This window comes from Anas platyrhynchos, chromosome 2 (genome assembly GCF_047663525.1).
Source record: "Anas platyrhynchos isolate ZD024472 breed Pekin duck chromosome 2, IASCAAS_PekinDuck_T2T, whole genome shotgun sequence".
NCBI lineage: Eukaryota > Metazoa > Chordata > Aves > Anseriformes > Anatidae > Anas > Anas platyrhynchos.
The window spans coordinates 21150985-21171897 of record NC_092588.1 but is presented as its reverse complement, the minus strand read 5'-3'; the positions used below and the strand labels follow the sequence as shown (position 1 = coordinate 21171897).

The 20913-nt window shown below is 39.8% G+C and overlaps 1 protein-coding gene across 4 annotated transcripts; it reads left to right on the top strand.

Moving 5' to 3' along the window:
* Positions 1-449: 449 nt before the first annotated feature.
* Positions 450-17788, top strand: ATP6V1C1 (ATPase H+ transporting V1 subunit C1). 4 transcript variants are annotated; one of them, XM_038175051.2, is made up of 13 exons: positions 450-578; positions 5185-5366; positions 6669-6736; positions 7894-7979; positions 8776-8870; positions 10542-10633; positions 11694-11792; positions 13217-13285; positions 14352-14444; positions 14530-14623; positions 15117-15214; positions 16050-16176; positions 17181-17788. In XM_038175051.2, the coding sequence occupies exons 2-13, from the start codon at positions 5235-5237 to the stop codon at positions 17274-17276; spliced, it is 1149 nt and encodes a 382-aa protein (XP_038030979.1). In that variant the 5' UTR covers positions 450-578; positions 5185-5234; the 3' UTR covers positions 17277-17788. The 4 variants fall into 4 exon arrangements, with proteins under 4 accessions (XP_038030979.1, XP_027308364.1, XP_027308362.1 ...); XM_027452563.3 differs by having other exon boundaries at positions 513-578; positions 7874-7979; XM_027452561.3 differs by lacking the exon at positions 450-578 and adding an exon at positions 2780-2800.
* The last annotated feature ends 3125 nt before the right edge of the window (positions 17789-20913 follow it).

The window sequence follows — 20913 nt, the reverse complement described above, 5'->3', positions numbered from 1 at the left end:
AAGCTGTGGATGCCCCATCCCTGGAGGTGCTCAAGGCCAGGCTGGATGGGGCTTTGGGCAACCTGGGCTGGGGGGAGGTGTCCCTGCCCATGGCAGGGGGCTGGAATCAGATGATCTTTAAGGTCCCTTCCCACCCAAACCATTCTGTGACCCTATGTAAAGCCTGTCAGCAGCCGAGGCCACCCTGACCCCTATGTAGCTTGGGGCCTCTCAGGCTGTGCCCCCCTGCCTCCGCTCACCCCACACCGCAAGCCAACCACAGGGCTGCGGGTAAAAAAAAAATAAACACTCAAACATCAGGCTTTTCTCCCTAAACAGCGCCGATGCGTTCACCAGTTCTATTTTCCGCCAGGAAACGCCAACCTCTCCCCGTCCCACCCATTCCCCTCCTTCACCCCCCCAACCCCAACACCCGCGGGGGCCGAGGCGGGTCTCGAACCCGCGACCCCTGGGCTCTGAGCCCGCCCCGCCCCTCCCGTCCCCTCCCCTCTCCCCCTCTCCTCGTGACCGGCGCCGCGGCGGTCACGTGACGCGGGGCGGTTGGGCGGGATGGCGCCGTGACGGGGCCGCGGCCGCCGGTGAGGAGGAGGAGGGCGGCCGGGGGAGGGGGGGAGGAAGAACCGGGGGGGTGCCGAGGTTTTGGGGCTCCCCCGGGGCTCCTCCCGCGGCCTGTGGCACCGGGGAGGGCTGAGGGGGAGGCCTCGGGCCCGGCTGCCTCACCGGGAGGGGATTTTGGGGGGGTGGAGGGCGAGAGGCCGGCGGCAGGGGGGGTGTTTTGGGGGTAGGGCTGAGGGGAAGATGGCGGCTGGGGGCTGGGCGCTGGCTCCGAGCGCAGGCCGCGGGCACTGCCTCAGCCCCGCCGCCGCTCTGGGAAGCTGCAGTGCAAATCCCGTCTTGGCATCGCGGGGTGCGTGTGTCAGAGCCGAGAGGGGTCGCTTGGAGGCTTTGTGGGGCGCGTCAGGGCGTGCTGCCTGGGAGGTTTGGGGTCTGAGGGCCCTTTGCCTCCTCTTGTCCACTTCTCTAAACGATACAGAAATTAAACCCTGTTAATCATGGCTAGAAATGCGACATCTGTTCAAAATGACATATCAAACCTATTTCAGGTGTTGGAGTAGCTGCAGTTCAAACCTAGGGGCTTCAGCGGAAAAGCTTCCAGGGGTGCGATGTGCCAAGAGCAGCGCGTAGATGTAGATGAGTGGCATCTATTCGCCTAGCAGAACGCCCCAGCAGTGTTGGTGTTACATAAAACACTGTCTGAGGGCTCGTGGAAGCCCTTATTGCACTTCAAAATCGTGTTGCAGGCATGCGTATGGGAAGGCGTCAAGAGAAATTCAGTGGGACGCCGCTCAGCTCTTCAACCTAGAATGACAGAAGGGGTGTTCTGAGATATCTGTGGTATTAAACCCTTAAAAGTGGGAAGTCTCACTTTTTGTGCAAGGTGAAAGGGGGTCAAAGCATCACTGGTCTCATAAGATTTCATTTATTTATTTCTTTGAGATGCCGATGCTTCAGTCAATCGGTATGAAAACAATAACTTAATGACCTTGAGGTTTTGTAAGAACCCATGTGGCTTGCCCAACGCTGTATATAAAGCTAGGATTCCAGAACCTCTTCCCTGAGCTTCTAAACTTTGGTTCAGCCTTGTCTGCAGAGAGACTTTTCTATAAGCTTTGCTTCTTATTTTCTTGGCTTAATGGGTTTTCCCCTTTTTCTTATTTTTATTTTTCTTTTAATCGTATAGCAACACTTCATGCTTACATTGGTGAGAATATACTTATAATGACATCTCAGAAATTGTTTTATTTTTTGATAGCTTTACCAGACCCAGCAGAATTAGCAGCATGGTTCCTGCTTGCTCAGGATCGCTGTGGTGTAGTATGGAATGAAAGTTAGCTCATGAACTGTGTGCTGTAGTGCTGAATATTTTTAAATTGATGTGTTTCTGTGTTGTTGAAAATGCCATTTATGAATTTGGACGTCCATTTTTGAATGTTTCTGCCCTTTTATGAGTGTATGTCGAATAATTGGAATAGCAAGAATAGCCAGCAGTAATTAGGCAAAACCATCCTATGACAAATTCCACTCAGCAGTATGTTACAAAACAGTGCCTGTCACAGAGGTCCAGGGTGTAAACAAAAGCTCATTTGCCCACTCTGATTGCTTCTTCTAGGTTCTTTCATCGGGTTTGTTATCAAAAAAAAAAAAAACAAAACAAAACATAAAAGCAGGGATGTCTGGGGAAAAAATGACTGGAATACTGCAGTTAATGCTCACTGGGAGTGAGGAGGGTGAGATAATGGCTGGTAGGTGCTCTTTGTTGGGGTTATCCTCCCAGCTTTTGCCTTAGATACTCTGCTTCAGTTAAAGTTTTCAGTTGTAATAATTAGCTAAGTAGAGAAAAGAAAGGAAGTCAATCACAGGGTTGTTAGAAGAGGATTTGAAATGTTGAATGCCCCTTTGGGGTTTTCTTGGGGTAGGAGGTAACCAGAGGCTAAACAAAATTTGTTTCTGCCAGCTTGTTTTAAAAAACTCACAAGAGGGTTGTAACTTGTGGGCTTTTGTTGTGTTTGTTTTCCCATGTAACTTAGTTTTCAACACAGAACGCTTCAGACTTTCAGTTTAAGTCAGGACTACATCCTTACAAGGGCAGCACTTAGTACAGTGAGATTCTAGTATGGATTGCTCTGGAATTTGGGGGCGATCAGGTCATTTTACAGGTGCAGTTTAAGATACCACCAAAACTACAGCACTGAGGAGTCCTCTTGGGGCAAGGTGCAGCTAATTCGTGGGCAGCATCCAGGTAATTGCTTGTTATCCTTGTAGTTCTGTTGGTAAGGCCAAAATGAGACCACTGCTAAGGTTTTGCAGGCTGCTGAGATGCCAATGCTTGACAGCTTACACATACCTCTTGACCTAAAGAGAGAATAAGTTTACTACAGCGGTGGATCTCACAGAAGACTACATTCCATTATTTCCAGTTCAAGGGAATAAAATAATAGTTTAGTTTTAAAAAAATAATTGTCAGCATACTTAAATGATCCGAACCCTTGGTATTTCCTGCTTTTTTTTTTTTTTTTTTTTCTCTGGTGCTGTTTAAGTGTAATGGCTTTCATTTTGCAGTGGGCCAATATGTATTTTTGCCTGGCTAGTGGCTGTTTCTGTTTTTCTTACTGTTCTCTTGCACTTCTTCTTTTTCTGCTTCTTGTTCCTTGTTCCCTGTAGTTCTGAGTGCAAACTCTATCTTCCTGACATAGAACAAGCATCCAAACAAAAGTTTAAAACTTTTCTGTGAAACTTTTTTTCACCGTATATGTATTTGAAAATCTTTCTGGGACCATAGAAAAGCCATGATGCTGAAACTAGTCAGTGTGTCTGGCTGGAATAGTGCCCATTTGTTAGTCTTTCATTTGTCTGACGGTGTAGGTACTCCTCCCCACTGACCATTTCAAACAATGCTGCACTGAGTGGGTGTTTGGGATGGGGATGATCCCACTTTCCCTGGTTGGTGAAGTGGGACAGAGCTTCTTGGAAACCAACCAGGCAGAGAAAAATGGGGGGGGAACAGGGAAAAGGTGTTCTGCAGCTCTGTGATTCTTGGAAGTGACAGCTGCTCCACCTTTGCTTGTTCCATTTGAGCAGTAGAAAAAGATGTTGGTTACTGAGTTGAACAACTTGTTTTTTTCCCCTCTGGTGTTACGGAATCCTGAAGTTCTCTAGTTCACTTTTTTTTTTTTTTTTAGCATGATTAAATTTTTGCTGCAAGTCTCTCAGGTGTTTGCAGCCAGTTATGTTTATGGTAGAGTTGTCAATATTTAGTCTGCACAGTCAGTCCTTGAAAACTGACTGTAAAAGATTGCTTTCAGTAATTAAAGTTTTCCAATTATTCTTTGCAATGTATCCATTAAAGATTTTTTTTTTTCCCTGTGAGAGATGTTTAGATTTCTTTTTTCCAATCTGTAATGCAGAGAATGAGACTCATGGTGAACAAGCAACTGTTTCCTTATCTGGTGTAATTTCTGGAAACTTTATACGTTTTTTGGAAGGTCTATTTGTGTTTTAGTGGAAAGCATGAGAACACCATGTTCCGTCTGTTTCACTGAACAGGAGCCTTGGACTTCTGTGCTGCGGCTCTTCTGCCTCGTGCGGGGATACTCGCTGCTGCCACCTGAACTTCTGCCTTTTATTTAGTCAACATCCATTCCAAAGCCTCTTCTAGTCTTAGTGTAATCGTGTCCAAGCAGAAGCCAATCTAAAGCTTAGGCACTTGAATGTGTGTGTGTGAGCTGCAGGGCTGTCTCCATGTGTGGGTGAAGTTTACAGTAAACTTGGCCGGGTCTTTTATAGGGCCAGGGTTCAGTGAGGCGTAGGAAAACGTAACGTTTGGCATGTGTTAAGGAAGATAATGCACCTAAGTCCTCAGAATAAGAGGAAGTTAAATTTAGTTTCACTCCAAAATGTTGATAGTAGACCTCCAGTGGAGGCCCATAACACAGTTAAATGTTTCCCTAAACAAGCCGTGTAACATAAACTGTGTTTAGTGCTGGTTCTCTGGAATAATGCTAGCATTAGTGTAATTTTATTGGAAGTCTGCAATGACAACAGAGGTACCGAGACTAGAATGGAGCCCCCCTTCATGTTGAAATGCTTAGCTGCTGGGAGAGCCCTCTTAGTTTATTCATTTAAGCAAAGTTTGCCTAAAACACATTTAAATGATGTACTAATTGACTTCAAAATACTGTTCTAATCTGAAAAGTGATTGGAAAGGCTCTAGTGTCAGAGTTGAAATATGTTTCTCTTGCATTTTCTCTCAGAAAGCAGTCTGTTACACAGATCTTGGAGGTTGTACAGAGCTTTGTAAACGTGATTTGGGTCTTGTGTTATTGGATTTATTTTCAGTTAGGTTGCTTATAATCTTCTGTGGAGTTGCAGATGTTAATGTTGCAAACTCAGCCTTTCACTTGCAGGATGGGCAGTTTAAAAATACTCTGCAACTGTGCAAATGTGATTTGGGAGATAGGAAAAAGTGAATTTGGAACCATGTGATACTCTCGGTAGAATCTCTTCCAGTGGCTAGGACAGCACTTCAATTACATGGAATAGGATGATTTTTCTTCAGGCAAAGCTTTCAATCCTAAACTAATGGCAGATATTTTTTCTTCCATCCCACTTCCTTTCTGCTACTAGCATCTTGCCCCTGTCTTCAGAAGCAGAAAGCATCACGATAAGAGACAAAAATGACCGAGTTTTGGCTGATTTCTGCTCCTGGGGAAAAAACTTGTCAACAGACATGGGAGAAACTACACGCAGCGACCACAAAAAATAACAATCTTTCTACTAATTCAAAGTTCAATATTCCAGACCTGAAGGTACGTAAGCCCCCTGTCATGTCCTAAGAAGTGTTTGTTTGGCATCATGTTTGTTTCTTTAGACTAAAACTGCAAGTGATGAATACTTGCAGACTTTTTAGAGAAAGCAGCTGATGTATTTTGTTGAGTATTTGTGGATCAAAACATTAATTTAAACAATCAGTTATCTTTTCTCTGGAATTATAAAAATTTCTCATACTGTAAGGTTTAAAGGTTCATCAAATTGCATTCTTTCAGCAAATAAAGCAGTTTTTTCCCACAGGAAGCAATTGGGGTCTCATACTGCTAGCAGTAAGCAGGAGAAGAAAGAAAATCAGCTTTGGAAATTAAGGTGCAAATGGAGATTTGTGATCTGAGTATTCAGATGACACGGTTTTCTTTTTTTTTTTTTTTTTGTACCCTTCTGATGTGTCTGCTGCTGCTTTGCTGGCTGAGATGCAATGAAATGGCTTGATTTAAAATAGGGCAGATGACCAAACAGCTCCTGCTTTTTCTGTGTCCAGAAGTAGCAGTTGTCTCCAACTGAGAGCATTTCGGTGTGACCAGCCAGTGTGTGTTATAGAAAATAGGAAGGAAACCATTTGAACTATTACAGCGAGAAGGGAAGAGAAACAAAATCTGAAAGCAGTTTCTCTTGGTTAACTGCAACTATCAGGCTATGGAAGAGGTAGAAGAGAGTGTTTCATCAAGATAAGGTCTGACACCAGCATGTGTCTTGAAGAAAAAAAAAGTGAGCTCAGTTTAATGCTTTATAAGTGAGAGATTATCAAAATGAAGGGGAAAAAATGCCACCCCTATCTGTCTACAGAATGGTTCAAGTTCAGGTGGCACGCTGCCTCATTCTGCCTCCACTAGGGAACAGACCCAGAGCACACGCTGTCTGAGAGCATCTTCCATCTGCCATAAGTTACCATTCATCTTCAGACCATCCTGAGTTATGTCAGGAGATGTAGCCCCTCTTCTTACATCTACTAATCCAATCGGTGTCAGTCTCTTCCCAGGAGCTCCGTGGATGTGAGTTAGGATGACCTTCAACCTTTAGGGTGCCTAAAGTATTTAGAAAAGTTATTGCAGAAAACTCAAGTGGCCCACTAGAGTTATTAACGATTGGTTTTGGTTTTACTCTTTTTATTTCCTGTGAACTAAAATTATTCCTAAAGGGGGCAGAGGTTGAGCATACCTTAAATTTATATACCATGGGGAATAGTTTGGCTTCTGTGTATGTAGTTAAACTCTTTTAGGGGTGTTTTCTTTTTCTAGGTTTGTATGCAATTGCTAATGCATTTTGATTTTTCCTTCTAGGTTGGGACGCTGGATGTTTTAGTTGGTCTGTCAGATGAGCTGGCTAAACTGGATGCATTTGTGGAGAGGTAACAGTTTATTTTTACTAGCATGTATAATATTTGAACACTGATATGATGCTTTGCCAATCCTTAATGATTCATGGGCTATTTTCAAACTTTTTAGGTTTCATAGTGATCCTTTGTATGCAGTCAACAAGCTAATTTCAGTAGGCTAAGCTGATGCTTTTCCTAGTATCTGTGCTTGGGGGAGATGCTTCTCATGGAATAGTGGGACATGGATGTAGGTTCTCCCTTCATCATTTCCCCAAGTTCTCCCTGTAGTAGTGCTGTGTGGCGCCAGATTCTGGAGAGCTGGTCAGAATTGAGCATGGCAGCTGCAGGAAGTGGTAGTGAGATGGAGTAAAATGCATTTTAGCAAGTTAGAGTACTGTTTACAGGCTTCAGGAAGGTAACATGTTTCTTAACCCACTGAGATGATTATACAGCCTCAGAATTTAAATACAAAGGACGTTTATCTTGAAGAAACTAATGGTCCTTTGAAAGTGATTTTTGAGCTAATATAACATAGCCAGAACTTGTAGAGCTATCTTCTGTTTCAAGGAGAGAAGTATTAAGTAGTTGTTTTTTAGCAGAATAGGAAAATGTTAGGCATGGCACATGTGAGTAATGTTAAACATTAGCTTTTTTGGTGGAGAAGGCAGGTCTTATGCCTCAGATCTCATGAGGGCTTTGGGCTGGGATTTCTCTATAGCTCTTTGGTTTTCTTTCATTTTTCATTGTCACAGTTGCCTTGTGTTTAATTTTTATTATTGATGATTTCTACCTCACTACATATTTTGAGAATGGGGTTAGGATTTTGAAACAACCACAGATCTGAAAGAAGAAAAGGAGGGGGGAAAAAAGTTTGGAGTATAGTGGGATTACATTTGGAAGTGTCAACCTTTGTTCCCTGGAGGCAAGGGAAGTATCTTCATCCTGTTGAGAACCGATGAGAGCAGTGCTTGAGAATGATTTAAATAAATTGAGATGTGTTTGAATTGGTCTCTTTCAGATAGCAAGCCCAGTTGGTACTCTTGAAAAGCTTATGTGTAAAGCGTTCGACATTTTATACCTGATCCAATCTCTTAATTTCCAGACAATTTCAGATGAGTTTTAGGAATAGTGTTTCTCAAAATGGCAATTTTTTTTTCTTTTTTTTATTAGCTTTATCTTTCATTTTTCAGCGTTGTGAAGAAGGTGGCCCAGTATATGGCTGATGTTCTGGAAGATAGTAAAGATAAAGTTCAGGAAAATCTTCTGGCTAATGGAGGTAAAGTGTTAACCATAATACGCACATCCTAAGAGCGGTAGGAGGGAAGGCGGTGATCCAGACACACACTTAATGCTGCTTCTGTTTGATGTTCTGAAAGCCTAGTTTAGGTATGGAAATATGTTTTCCCATGGGTTATTTATCCTGAAAGGAATGATAGAATCCAAAATAGCGAGAAATTACAGATCTGCATATTAAATACTCACTTGTAGAAGCCTTTTGATCCTTTAAGGCTATTGTCAGAAGTTTTGGGTGGAGCATAAAAATGGCTGTTACTGGTCATTGAAAACATTTTTTTTTTTTTTTTTACTGGTCTGTCATCTGAATACAGATGATTTTTTGTAAGGCGTGTTGGAGAGAGGTTAGTATGAATGGAAACATGAAAACAAATGCAGCAGTCCTAATTAATGCAAATATTTTAAGAGAGGGACTCGGGATAGCCTCTCGTATCGTTATACAAAACTGCTGCTTCAGGTGAGCCATGTAACAGTCGTAACCCTGCCTTCTCCCAGATATTTTTCATATGAAGCGAAATAATGGCTGACTTTGTCTGTGCTTCTCCAGCCATCATAGTTACTAGTAAATACCATTTTGGGGTCTACAGAGATGAAGAAATACCAATATCTGAATGCAGAGGTCACAGAAAACTTAAGATTTTGGTAGTTTGTTTTCAGATTTCTTAAGCAACAGGGTACATACATGTGAAGGTCTACAACAGGCTGTTACAGTACTTCTAAATCAAGTACATTAGTCCTCTTACTGTCTATCTTAACAAAGTCCCTCTTCAAAATTTTAGTTGACTTGGTCACCTATATCACAAGGTTCCAGTGGGATATGGCCAAATATCCGATCAAGCAATCCTTGAAGAATATTTCAGAAATTATTGCAAAGGTAAGGTCGTTTGTTTTATAAAACATTTTTGCTTGAGTTATTTTATGCACGTTGTGAAATACTCAAAGCTTTTTTTCCTGCCAGGATGCTTGTGCTTTTAACAACTTCTTCCTGGTGCAGACAGGTGTGCTTGTGTGTTACCATAAACAAGGTCACTGTATAACAAAGTGTTGTAGCTGTTAAGAAAGATTTATTTTGTAAAAATAAAATCTGGATACCGAAGCTGAAGTGCTGTTTGTAGTATCCTGAAGTGGTGTATGCCAGCAGAATGTTTTGTCAACAGCCAGGGCACAATTAAAAGGAGAGTTTCTTAACTACATGCTCAGATACGTGCCCCTGGCAATTCTCACGGACTTGTACCTACTTACTGTGGTGGAGGAGAGAGTAGGCAGTGGTATAATGCCAGAGCAATGCTGCACCAAGTTCTTACAGCTACCCAACTGTTAGCTAAATACATGGATATTTTAAAAATAATTTATTGTATAGACTGATAGAAGTATGAGTGGATATTTGAGAACTATTTATTACTTTGTTTGTGTTTTCCAACTTGCTGCCAAACAGCCTAACTGGGAATTAACTATTTTTGCAATTATTCCAATTAATCCTGGAGGATGTGTTTGAGAAAGGTGGCTTACTTGAGGAGGAATGGCAAGCCAAATATAAGTCAGTCTGAACAGTGAAATAGTTAAAATTTTAATATAAGAGTTTTGAAGATGATCAAAGGGTACCAGAGTCATTAAATGGAGAATGCTATTAATACCTAAATGGACAAATGCATTTTTTGTCTGAAATACTGTTTGTGTCTACCCTGAAGCTGGCCCTGTGCAATTCCAGACATTCTTAAGTATATAAACTGTTAATGACTGTAGAAAATATCTGTAAAATAGATTTTCCTGTATATGTGTAAACCATTGCCAATATAAAACAGCATCAGGTGACTTGATGAAAGTAAATGGTAGTAGAATTTGTATTTTTCTTTGAAAGTGTACAAAATCGGAAAGAACTTCAGGAAAAAAAGTGGTAATACTTAGAATTGTAAATAGCAGCCATTTGGAATCAGATAGGTAATGCATTTAGTTGATACCCTTATCTTTCAGAGTGAGCAAGGCTATTCATCTCAAGGAAAAGTGCAAGAAAAAACATGTAATAAGCAAATACAGTGCAGCAGAGTCTCATCTTAAGTTGTAGATTATGAAAAGCATTATTGGTTTGCATTACTTCATGCTTGATTTGCTGCTCATAAGACTATACCATCATTTTTGCCACTGAAAGTCTTGAGAGGAAAGTGTGAAAACCAGCTGAAGGACAGGTTAGCCAGTGTTAACCAGTAAATTTGTATCACAGTGTGAAGGTAAACTTCAATAATCTTTTCTGTCATCTGAGCTGGAGGGTGGTGACCTCAAGCTGGTGGAGTTGATCAGCTGGGTGCAGTAGCATGTCCGGTTGATACCAGAAGAGGATGTGTAATTTTTACTATTGGTTCATTTTCCTTTATAGGAATTCTAACCTAAAATTTTGAGTCTTGAGGGAATCTTGTTAAGCCCTAGAGAAATAAGCATTTTAGCTTTTGTATTTTTCATCAAGTTCTTGATAGCAGATGAAAGATCTAAGCTTTGAAATTAAGAAATCATTTAAAAACTCAGTTCTTTAGATGCTTTTTTGATCTTCAAGGGAGTAAACCAGATTGACAATGATCTTAAAGCAAGAGCCTCGGCATACAATAATCTAAAAGGGAATCTTCAGAATTTGGAAAGAAAGAATGCGTAAGTCACATTTAATTTTTTTGTTAATGCAATGCAGGAAAACTTTCTAACTGTGAGAACTTAGTCATGTTTGAAGAGGTACTGGCTCTAAGCTTGATGTGTTTTTGAGGCATTTCAATCTTGAGTAGCATATGTGATAGAAGGATGCTTATTACCAGTGACTTCCTGGTAATCACTTACTTGTGATTGGCAAGTGATAGTGAAATACACAAAAGCATGTACAGACTGTATAAATTGCTGAAGCCCTCGAGAGAAGCTTGCTGTTAAAATGGCGTGTAACACTGCTACTTACACGTCTGGCTAAACAGTGAAGTTTTCCCCTTCACTCCAATTTGTGCTCTAAGCATATCTGTATTAATTGGGTTTCTTCCCTCAAAAGCAACCAGCAGAGAGACAGCTGTTGCATACATGCAAGTGATGATAAATTAAAAGAGGACCGCATGCTGCCTTGTCATGTACACATGATGAGTAGTTCAGATACAGTAGTTCTGTCCAAATATGGTTGATTAATTTGACTCAGCCCTGCCATTATCGTTAATGGTAAAAGCTTGGTGGCTCATTCAGGTCTGTGGGTCAGACTAATGATAGCTGTTTCATGAGGGAGCTATAAGTTCCTTGTTAAGCCATGGTAATCTGTCCGCTAAGCCCCATTAAATCTGTGTAGGTTCTTGTTCTTTTGAGAATAAGACAATGTGCTGCTGCTTTAAATTTTCATTGGGGTTCTATATGTAGGTATGCAGTAGCTTGGTTGTAACTGAGGTTCCATATACTGGCCGTCAGAGTGAATAAATGGTTCTTGTGGTCTTGGATCACTTTTAAAAAGAGTTCAGAGTTCTTGGAATATGGAAATGACACTCAGCACTGAGTGGGCTACCGATTAAAAAGTAGTGAGCTATTGATAAAAACTTTTGTATATATAACATTCATGTAAGGACACTTTGTTTGCTCTGCCATATTGAATGCTTAAATGAAATGTTACACTTTCAAGCAATAGAAACTGTTGTCTGTACCAGCTCAATTCTTAAAGGTGTTTGCTCTGATTGTCTTTGTTTCTCTACAGAGGAAGCTTGCTAACCAGAAGCCTTGCTGATATTGTAAAGAAAGAGGACTTTGTACTTGATTCAGAATACTTGGTCACATTATTAGTGATTGTACCAAAGTAAGTTTATTGCTTGTCTGAAGAGCAGGATAAAATAATAAATGTAAATCAAGCAATAGACCCCACAATCCTATAGTACTGTAAGAAAGGATGCCTGAATTGCTTTGAGTTTTCATGAACATACGAACAAAAACATTTGGACACCTACTGCAAATGAACCTGTGTGCCTATATTCCATTGTTTGTAGGAGCTCACCATAAGAAATGCTGAGTGCTCATGAATTTCTTTGAGAAACTGGGAATATAGACTTAGGTCTTTTATCTAGTCTTAGCCATGGCGATTCATGCTGCAGAAAGTATCCTTATGAAAATAATAAGTACTGAGTGAAAACATGAGCTGTTTTCTGTTAGAATGTTTAGTGATAGAATTACCCAGGTTAGCTCTATGTTGGCTTTCCCCATTTAGGTAACAAAGTGAACCCTTTTCTTCTTTGCTCCCCATTTTTTCAGGTTGTGAGAATACTGCTTTTGTATTTCTCTGTCTCTACCTGTGCAACAGTGCTTATGTCATGTTAAACCTTTAACATGAAACTTTAAAACGAACCTGAGGAACAGCCTGTTCCTCATCTGAAATGACAACAGATCTGAAATAAAACAATAAAAAAAACACCCTTTTCCCTGGCCAAGGAAAGTTGTGATACATATGTCTTTTAAACTCTTGTAGTTGAGAAAATGGCAAAGCTTTGGACAGCTCGTTCTGCTTTGTAGTGCTAGCCTGTCTCCCTGGAGATGGGCACAAGGAGAGAGTTTCTAACTTGTGAAGATAGCGTGTGGGCTGTTTATTGCATGCAGTAGTAGTCTGTCATGTGTAAAACTCTGGTGAAGGCAAAGCAGGTGCAGTAGTTTTAGCAGAAAACTGGTGGTTAGCATACCTCAGCTGTTATTTTTCTTTTACCTTTGACTTATTTTTGGTGATTTAGGGGTAGAATCCCTTCACCACCAGCTACAGAAAGGCAGAGCTTCCCAAATTCTCAGTGGTCTCTCAGGCAAGTGCAGGACTTTGGGGAACCTGCTTGTAATTGTGGAAGTAGTATTCCCTGTAGTATCTCAGACGAGCAGAGCTGCGTGAGGAGTTTCTGATAAACCTTGACAGTTAAGTTCATTTGGTCCTCTGAGAACTATATTGAACGATGACTGATTTCATTTCATCATTCCTTGACTTCAGTAATTGTATACCTCTAAACTTCTATGAAGACGGGAGATAAAATATTTCTCACTTTGGCTAATGTAGTTTATTTAGCAATAATCCTAAAAAATGGTATGAGGAGAATTGCCCCTGATGCCTTGTGTATTTTTAAAAACCTACACCTGGATTGGAAGATGTGATAATTAATTGTTTTTAACTTTAAAAAAAAAAAATTGATGTACTAATCTAAGATTTTATTCTACAATGCTAACAGTAATTGCAACCTGTGTGCTCTCTAGGTTGAACTATAATGACTGGGTTAAGCAATATGAAACACTAGCAGAGATGGTTGTACCACGTTCCAGCAAGTAAGTTGTCAGATGTTAGATCTCACATTTGCTTTTGTTACATTTTTTTGATCTTCATCTGTATTGACTTTAAATTCTAAAGATTAGTCTAAAGCTTGTCAAAATGTCTAGCTTTATAGTTTTATCTGAGTCAATCAAGCTTGATTATGTTGTTGTGTGCTAACAAAGGCCCTGGGTACCAGACTGGTGCTGATGTTTATGATGGGGAAGAGGAATGCCAGGATTTGATTAACAGGGTGAAGCCACTTTAGCAACTTTGTTACCACATCAAAAATAAAGTCAACATGTAGCATAAAGCATTGATGTGGTGTTAATTTAAATTGACAGTTGGGTTTTGATAGGGTAGATCTGATACTACCAACTCTATGCCACTTATAAAATCTGAGCTTGCTCTGCCTTACGTCACATTTTAGTTGGATCAACTTCAACCTAGATCTGCTAATGATTCTGATTTACTTACTGGGGAAACTGTCACATAGGGATGGGTAAAGAAGAGGTGACTTGTTCAATACAAGTGTTATAAAACAGTTTGAGAAAAAATACGGCATTGAGGAACAGTCTAAATCTGTTCAAGGCTTTTTCCTCAAGGTGAACTCTCAGAATAAGCATTATATTGAAGTATCTTCTTTAAAGTATAAGTAACACTTTCTAATCAACTTCTGTTGTCTTAGAGTTCTTCTGTTTTTCAAATCCATTTCCTTTTTCTTTAGAATATACATTGCCAGTAATTTTGTAGTCTAAATTTTTTGGTACTAAACTAACTTCAATTCCCCTTCCAGTAAAATAATATTAACTTGACCAAATACATAGGCATGTATGAAGCTCTTCTGAGTAGCATTGTCTGAACATGAAATGTAAAGTGTCACTCTTTACTGAGGGAGTAATTAAGAGTGGTTGCTAAAGCTTCAGTTACTTTCTGTAGAGAGTGTTTAATTTGTGAAGCAATCCCATGTGATTATCTGCATCTATGTTCCTGCCTTAGTAGCAATAAAGTACAACTTAACCTATTGTATTTCAGATCTGTAGTGACTTGAACCTTAATAATTCTGACTTTTTTTCTGTGTAGTGTACTTTTTGAGGATCAAGATAGTTACCTTTGCAATGTCACCTTATTCAGGAAGGCAGTGGATGACTTCAAGCATAAAGCAAGAGAATATAAGTAAGGCTTATTTTGTATGTTCCCTCTTGTGCTGTGAAGCATCTCTAGATAGCCACTTCTGATCTTTATTCACTTCCAAATGCAGATTTATGGTCCGTGACTTCCAGTATAATGAAGAAGAGATGAAGGCTGATAAAGAAGAAATGAATAGGCTGTCAACTGACAAGAAGAAACAGTTTGTAAGTTGTATAAACTAGTCATTATAGAAACCTGAGATGTCTCAGACGTGTTAATGCTGCATAATGACTTCATGAGCTTGTGATTCTGAGAACATATTGCAGGGATGACATGACACATAGTCAGCCTGCAGCCCAGCTAATCTGCTCAGGGATAGCTGAGTTGCTCTTAACTGTGTTGAACCAAGTGCTGGGATTGCAGCTGATAGTATGTGACGTTTCAAAATGGACAAACATTTGAATGAAATAATCAGATATTGTTGAAATGGTCCTTAATATAGTTAGCCCATGGACAGGTGGGCTGGGGTACTGAAGAGACAACAGAGTTCTTGTGAAATTAATCTTGACTTTGTAGAAAACTACCCTTAATCCATTATATCAATAGTGTGAACTCTGCCTTTAAGTTATCTTTATATTATGATATAAATAATGAGTATTTGCTTAAACATGCCTAACTGTCTGATTCTTCTTCATAAGATTTTTTTCTCTTTCACAGGGGCCTCTGGTTCGGTGGCTGAAAGTTAATTTCAGTGAAGCTTTCATTGCATGGATTCATGTGAAAGCACTACGAGTTTTTGTTGAATCTGTTCTAAGGTAATGAGACAAACCTGAGTAGTAAATTCTTGCAAAGTTTAGGAATGGAAAAAGCACATCTAGCTCAGCTTTAGTAGCCTGAGGTTTGTGAATGCCAGCCTTCCAGGAAGGACTAAACAAAGGCAAAGGGTAGGATGCAAGAATAGTTGATGACATAGCTCTTGCTTCCAGTTATGGAACATCTGAAGTAGATAATAGCGTGTTGTTCACCCAGTGCTTGATAAAAGTTGTAGGTGCTCTGCTATTATCTGTTTTTTCAGAGTGGAAAGGACTCGGTCGAAAACTGAAGGATTTTTTTAGTTAGTTTTGATAAGAGCTGCTAAAAAAAAAAAAACAATCGGAGGAGGAAAAATGCATATTAACTTGCAATCAAGTCTGTTTTTCATAGCCATTACAGGCAGGTTTTGAAGACAAACTCGAGTAAAGAAGACAGTTGGACTTAGTTTGAATATTGGCAAATGTTTCCACATATCTAAAAAGGAGGGTGGAATAGAGACTAGATTCTCCACCTAGTGGCATAAGCAAAGCCTTGCAAGTAGATTAATGGGAATGTTCAAAATTTAGTCCAGACTTCAGGTGTAACTTTTTTGAGTTGTGCTAAGTATTCAGGGTTTTTAAAGGCATTTAGACATCTGTATTGTTATTTTAAACTTGAAGACAAGTTCCACTTTACATCTTAATTATGAACTGTAGGAGAAGAATGATTTTATGAAAATGAGTAGACTTTCCTCATAAGCAATAGGATTCTTTCCCGAAGTAAAGTAAAACTCTGCTTTGAAATGGTAAAAGAAGGTTTATTTCAGCATTTTCACAGTTATCTGATTAACTTTTTCAGGTATGGTTTGCCGGTTAACTTCCAGGCCATGCTGCTTCAGCCTAATAAGAAAACAATGAAGAAACTGAGGGAGGTTTTGTATGACTTATACAAACACCTTGACAGCAGTGCAGCAGCCATCATTGATGTAAGTATTTTTGTAACTGCTACTCTCATGCAGTGTTAGGTTTGTTCTGTCTAAACAAAAGTTTACTAGCCTTACTGAAAAGCTACATCTCTCCATATTTTTCATAGTTCTCTCGCAGTACAGAAAACTGTCTCCTTATAAAAATAACACCTCTACCTTAACATTTTTGTAAAGGAAGATAGTATTTAAAGTTGCAACTAATGCGTTTGAAATGCTGTCTAATGTAAAAGTCTCAATTCACTTCTTCTTACTGCGTTCTTCCCTACTACCAATGGAAGGATGCCTTATAGGCTGGATACATGTTCACATTCTCAAAGAATTCAAATAAAGTAAACTTTGATCTGAAACTAGGCTTAAGGAACTTGAAGTCATCCTTTCTGCCTGTAGAGGTGTCTTGTTATCACGTTTAAAGCTGGTTTCTGGGAGGTTTATTCTACCACCATCATCTTGTATTGGAAAGCCGTGCTTTTCATAGTTAAATAAGTAAAGGTAGACTACATGATAAGTTTAGCTATATTTTTAAAAAATTAAATGATCATTCTTAAAGTTATATTTATTGTAATGTTTTTTTTTTTTTTCCAAAGTATTTTGAGGACTTTTTGGTGGAGTGGGAATGTAAGACAAGGTGAAAATGGGATGCTAAGTTTCATGTAACTTCTTGGATCACTCAGTACCCTATAACAGGCTGTTTAACAGTAGTGAAACATAATTGCAGTCCTTTGCTTTCCATTTAGTGGCAGTGTTTACTATAGCAACAGATGTGAATTATGGATACAAAGCTACTTAGTTTCTGTAAAAGCACTTGTTTCATTTTGAAAAATAGGTTAATATTTGTCCAAGTTCTAACTTGTTGTATGTTGCTTAAACAGTCACTTGAACATGGAAGTTTAAGCTTGAAGTCTTGCCCGTCCTATTTGTTTCTCAAACATATGAATGCTTTAATCTACTTCTGAATAGAAATCTGAGTTGTAAGAGTGTAACTGGCTTCCAAACTTTACTTGCAGGCAACTATGGATATTCCAGGCTTAAACCTCAGCCAGCAGGAGTACTACCCATACGTGTACTACAAGATCGATTGCAATTTACTGGAATTCAAGTAAAAGTTCCCTAACATGACAATCCTCTATATTGGTGTAAACAAACTGAAGTGAGGGTGAAGTACAGTAATACCTTTAACACTCTACTAATCACATGCTTGCTTCATATGTTAGGTGAATTTTACCCACAGTGGTCCATCTCCAGACATTTTCTTTTTAAAGGAAAGTGTAGGCAATCTGCTTTTAACAATTATGTCTGTAAATGTATATTGAGAGAACTGAAGTATTTATAAACAGAGCGATTTATTTAAGGAAAAGGTCATTCCTCTTTCATATGGTGATCTGTATTAATTCCATTTCCCATTGTTTATTAAAAAAAAATTGTTTACAGAAGAATAGTGTAAATGTTTATGGCCATTCTGTTTGATTTAGTAAATACACTTGTGTTAACATTGTTGAACTGTGATGTAAAGTATGTAAGATTGGTAAGAAATTGTGCTTTTTGAATGTTGTACAATTACAATCGAAGCACTGTAAACACACAGGGAAAAAATAAACATACCTGTGCAAATGTCTCCCTTTCTTGTGCAGCATCTAACTACAGGTGTCTGTGTCTAAACTGAAGCAATATATTAAGTCCTAAAACCCGTGCTGCATCCTGTGTGCAGTGGTGCAAAATTGCCATTGACTTCAACACAACTTAAAGAGTTGCAGGTATTTCTCTTGCTTTGTGCAGAAATACTCCACCCACCAGACCTGCATGTGGATGTTTTTTACACTGATATCTTCATGACCTTAAGGAAAAGACTTGAGATAATTATTAAGAAGATGACTGTAAGGTGGGATGCTAACAAGCTGGGATGATAGGGAATCTTTTTGATAATTCTTTGCTCTTTTCATTCAGTTGCAGCCTGGGACTTCAAATTACTACATTTCTCCTTTGCTTCTCTGTGTGTGTGTGGTGTGTGTGGGGCATCCTTTCCTATCCTTACAAAGCAAATGACAGCTACCATTGAATGTAGATAGAGAGGTTGTTTATTCCCGTTCCAATTATCACACCCATTGCAAATACACTATATATTCTAGCTGCTAAATATGTAAAGAAAAAAAAAACACACCTCCAATACCCTTTAAAACTAACTTGAATTAAGACTGAGATTGTAAGTGCTGGATTTTTTTCTAATTTCGTCAGAAGCAGGTTTGAGGAGTTTATCTTTAAGCCCACAGAGAATCTCTGATTACCAAAAGGAAAGGCTAGCTTTTGAATGCAAGAGTTGCATCTAGCTGCTGCTAATGAACTGGGAGAACTGGGATTCTGAAGTCTCTACAAAAAAAATCTCTTAATCATATCTGCTTTTATTTTTACATATGGTCATTTGTACAGCTAAAATGGAAAAACTTAACATCAAGTAGTCAGTTGTGCTTCTACTCCCATGCTCTCTCCCTTCCTTTACAGAAGGTAACAGCTGTTCACTGCCTTGACCAGGTTTTTAAAGTGTGTGAGCAAATTTAAGGTTTTCCATTTTTCAGTCAGATCCTCCTCTGTATAGATCAATGTTTGAATATCGGCTTTTATAATTATTGTGTACGTGGTTGTCGTGGGTCTGAGCTCACTGTACCTGTGTAATGAACTACTTAGGGCAAAGTTCCATTTCCCTCCCCCAGAAACAGCATTTAATCCTGTTTTGGTGATCACAGGAGACTAAACAGATCACAGGCTAAACAGTTCTCTCTGTTCTTCGTTTTAGTTCTTTTTGATTGTGTTTTCAAAACACTTCTACAAGCAAGAGCAAGGAAGCAGCGCAGAAACAGCTTTCCTGTACTCCTTGACCTGTTCAAGGTAGCTAGTGCCTGCTGAAGCAGCACTGGAGTCTTCTGAAATGAAAAAGTCCTTGAGGCAGGAAGCAAGAGGCAGCTGGACAATAGAAAAAGAAACCCACCTTCTCCTTTTTATCTCAGGCTCGACTTCACTCCTTCATTCCTCACTCTTCTACTTCTTTTGCCTGTCCCAGCAGCGCAGGGTGGATGGGGAATAAGGGGTTACAATTGGGTTGTAACAGAATTCCTGGTTGCAAGGAGGGGAAGACAATGATGACAAGCCATGGAGTAACAGAGGTGTCTGATGCTGTTGGGCTTTCCTAGTGGTGAGGAAAGGTAGTTTGGGTACAGGAGTGGGAGTTAGCCTGTGTTAGTTCTAATTTATACTAAAATGCTACAATAAAAACCTCTTTGTGCAGTTTTAGTACATTTCTGCAGTTCTTAAAGGAGTTCTGGCAAGTGGAACGGGGTTTAAACTGCATAGAAATGGAAAGTTTGCATTCCATCTCCGAGAAGTATGCCAAGTGATTAGAATTAACGTAAAAAGGAATTTGTGGAAGAAATGAAGAGCATACTCTTCTCCAGAATGTGAGGAGTATGGAAATTTTACTATAGTATGCAATGACAGGTGATTTATGTCCTAATAGGAAAAGCAGGCATAAGTGGATTTTCACGATTTACACGGCTGTAAATAGTTGAAATTGGAGAGAAGGGGAAACAGCTGCTGCACAGCAGAAGTGTCTAAAATAGCAATGTATTGATATTTTAGTGAGTTTAACATGTCTTGAAGTGCTGGTGGTTACTAAAAATTCACAAATAAAACATAATAATGAAAGTGTATCAGAAAACCTTCTATGAGTTCCAGGGTCACCAGGACTGGGGATGAGGAGGAGCAGAGAACTGGGCAGAAGAAGAGTTGTGGATGTCCAGCAGGGAAGTGACAGTGAGACAGACTGAAACGAGGTGAGGTGACAGGCTCCAAGTGTTGTGATCAACGGCACGAAGACCCAGAGGTCAGTTACTGCTGGTGGCGTGCCCAGGGGTCAGGGCTGACAGGACCCTTGTGAAACTCAACAGAGGGAAGTTCGAAGTCCTGCACCTGGGGAGGAATAACCAGGAGGCTGGTGGCCAACCAGCTGGGACGCAGTGCTGCAAGGAAGGGCCCTGGGCATCCTGGGGGAAAGGAAGGTGAATGTGAGGCAGCAACGTGCCCTTGCAGGGAGAGACTGAAGGTAATTCAAGGTAAAAGGGTACTGCAGCATCACCGTAAGAGTTAAAGAGGAGTGGGAAGGGAAAGGGAGTTCTGTACAAAACGGCCATGGCTCACAGGCAGGGAGAAGAATGTCTTGTTCCTCTGTGCATTATAAAACCAAACATTAAATGGGCATAAAAGAAGATTTTGTATCAGGTATAGGGTGACATACACCTGATACAAAAGCAACATGGTGACATACTGAATTACTGTTGGCTTTTATTATTATTATTAAATATGTTTTAATTGTTGCTGTAGTTTTTTCTTGGCCAGAAACGTGTGTGAGTGCTCCTGTTCTAGTCAAGAACTTGCTTCTGGGGCTGCTTCTGTTTTATGGTCTGCAGCTGTTACAGCAAACCAGAGTGGCCAGCAGAGGTGAGGTCTTTGGACTGGTTCTTCTTTTCAATAGAGTGGCATTTTGAAACACCCTGTTTTTAAACCTCTGTGTTAGTTTAAGTTTCATAAAGATATTAATGATTTTTAAAAATTTCTGAAAGATAAATGCATCTCTGTCCTGCTTAATTATTAGATACAGAAGAACATTGCCCACGGTGACTGGCTCTTGAGCATAAGTGTTTAGAAGGTAACTTCATATGAATTTGGTTGTTTTGGTTTTGGTAGAATTCACAC

Excerpts from the sequence above, each read along its gene's own strand:
- ATP6V1C1 (XM_038175051.2), top strand. The coding sequence starts at position 5,235 with ATGACCGAGTTTTGGCTGATTTCTGCTCCTGGGGAAAAAACTTGTCAA. Across the intron at positions 6,737-7,893 it reads CTGGATGCATTTGTGGAGAG|CGTTGTGAAGAAGGTGGCCC; the intron begins GTAACAGTTTAT and ends TTCATTTTTCAG. Across the intron at positions 14,445-14,529 it reads CATAAAGCAAGAGAATATAA|ATTTATGGTCCGTGACTTCC; the intron begins GTAAGGCTTATT and ends TTCCAAATGCAG.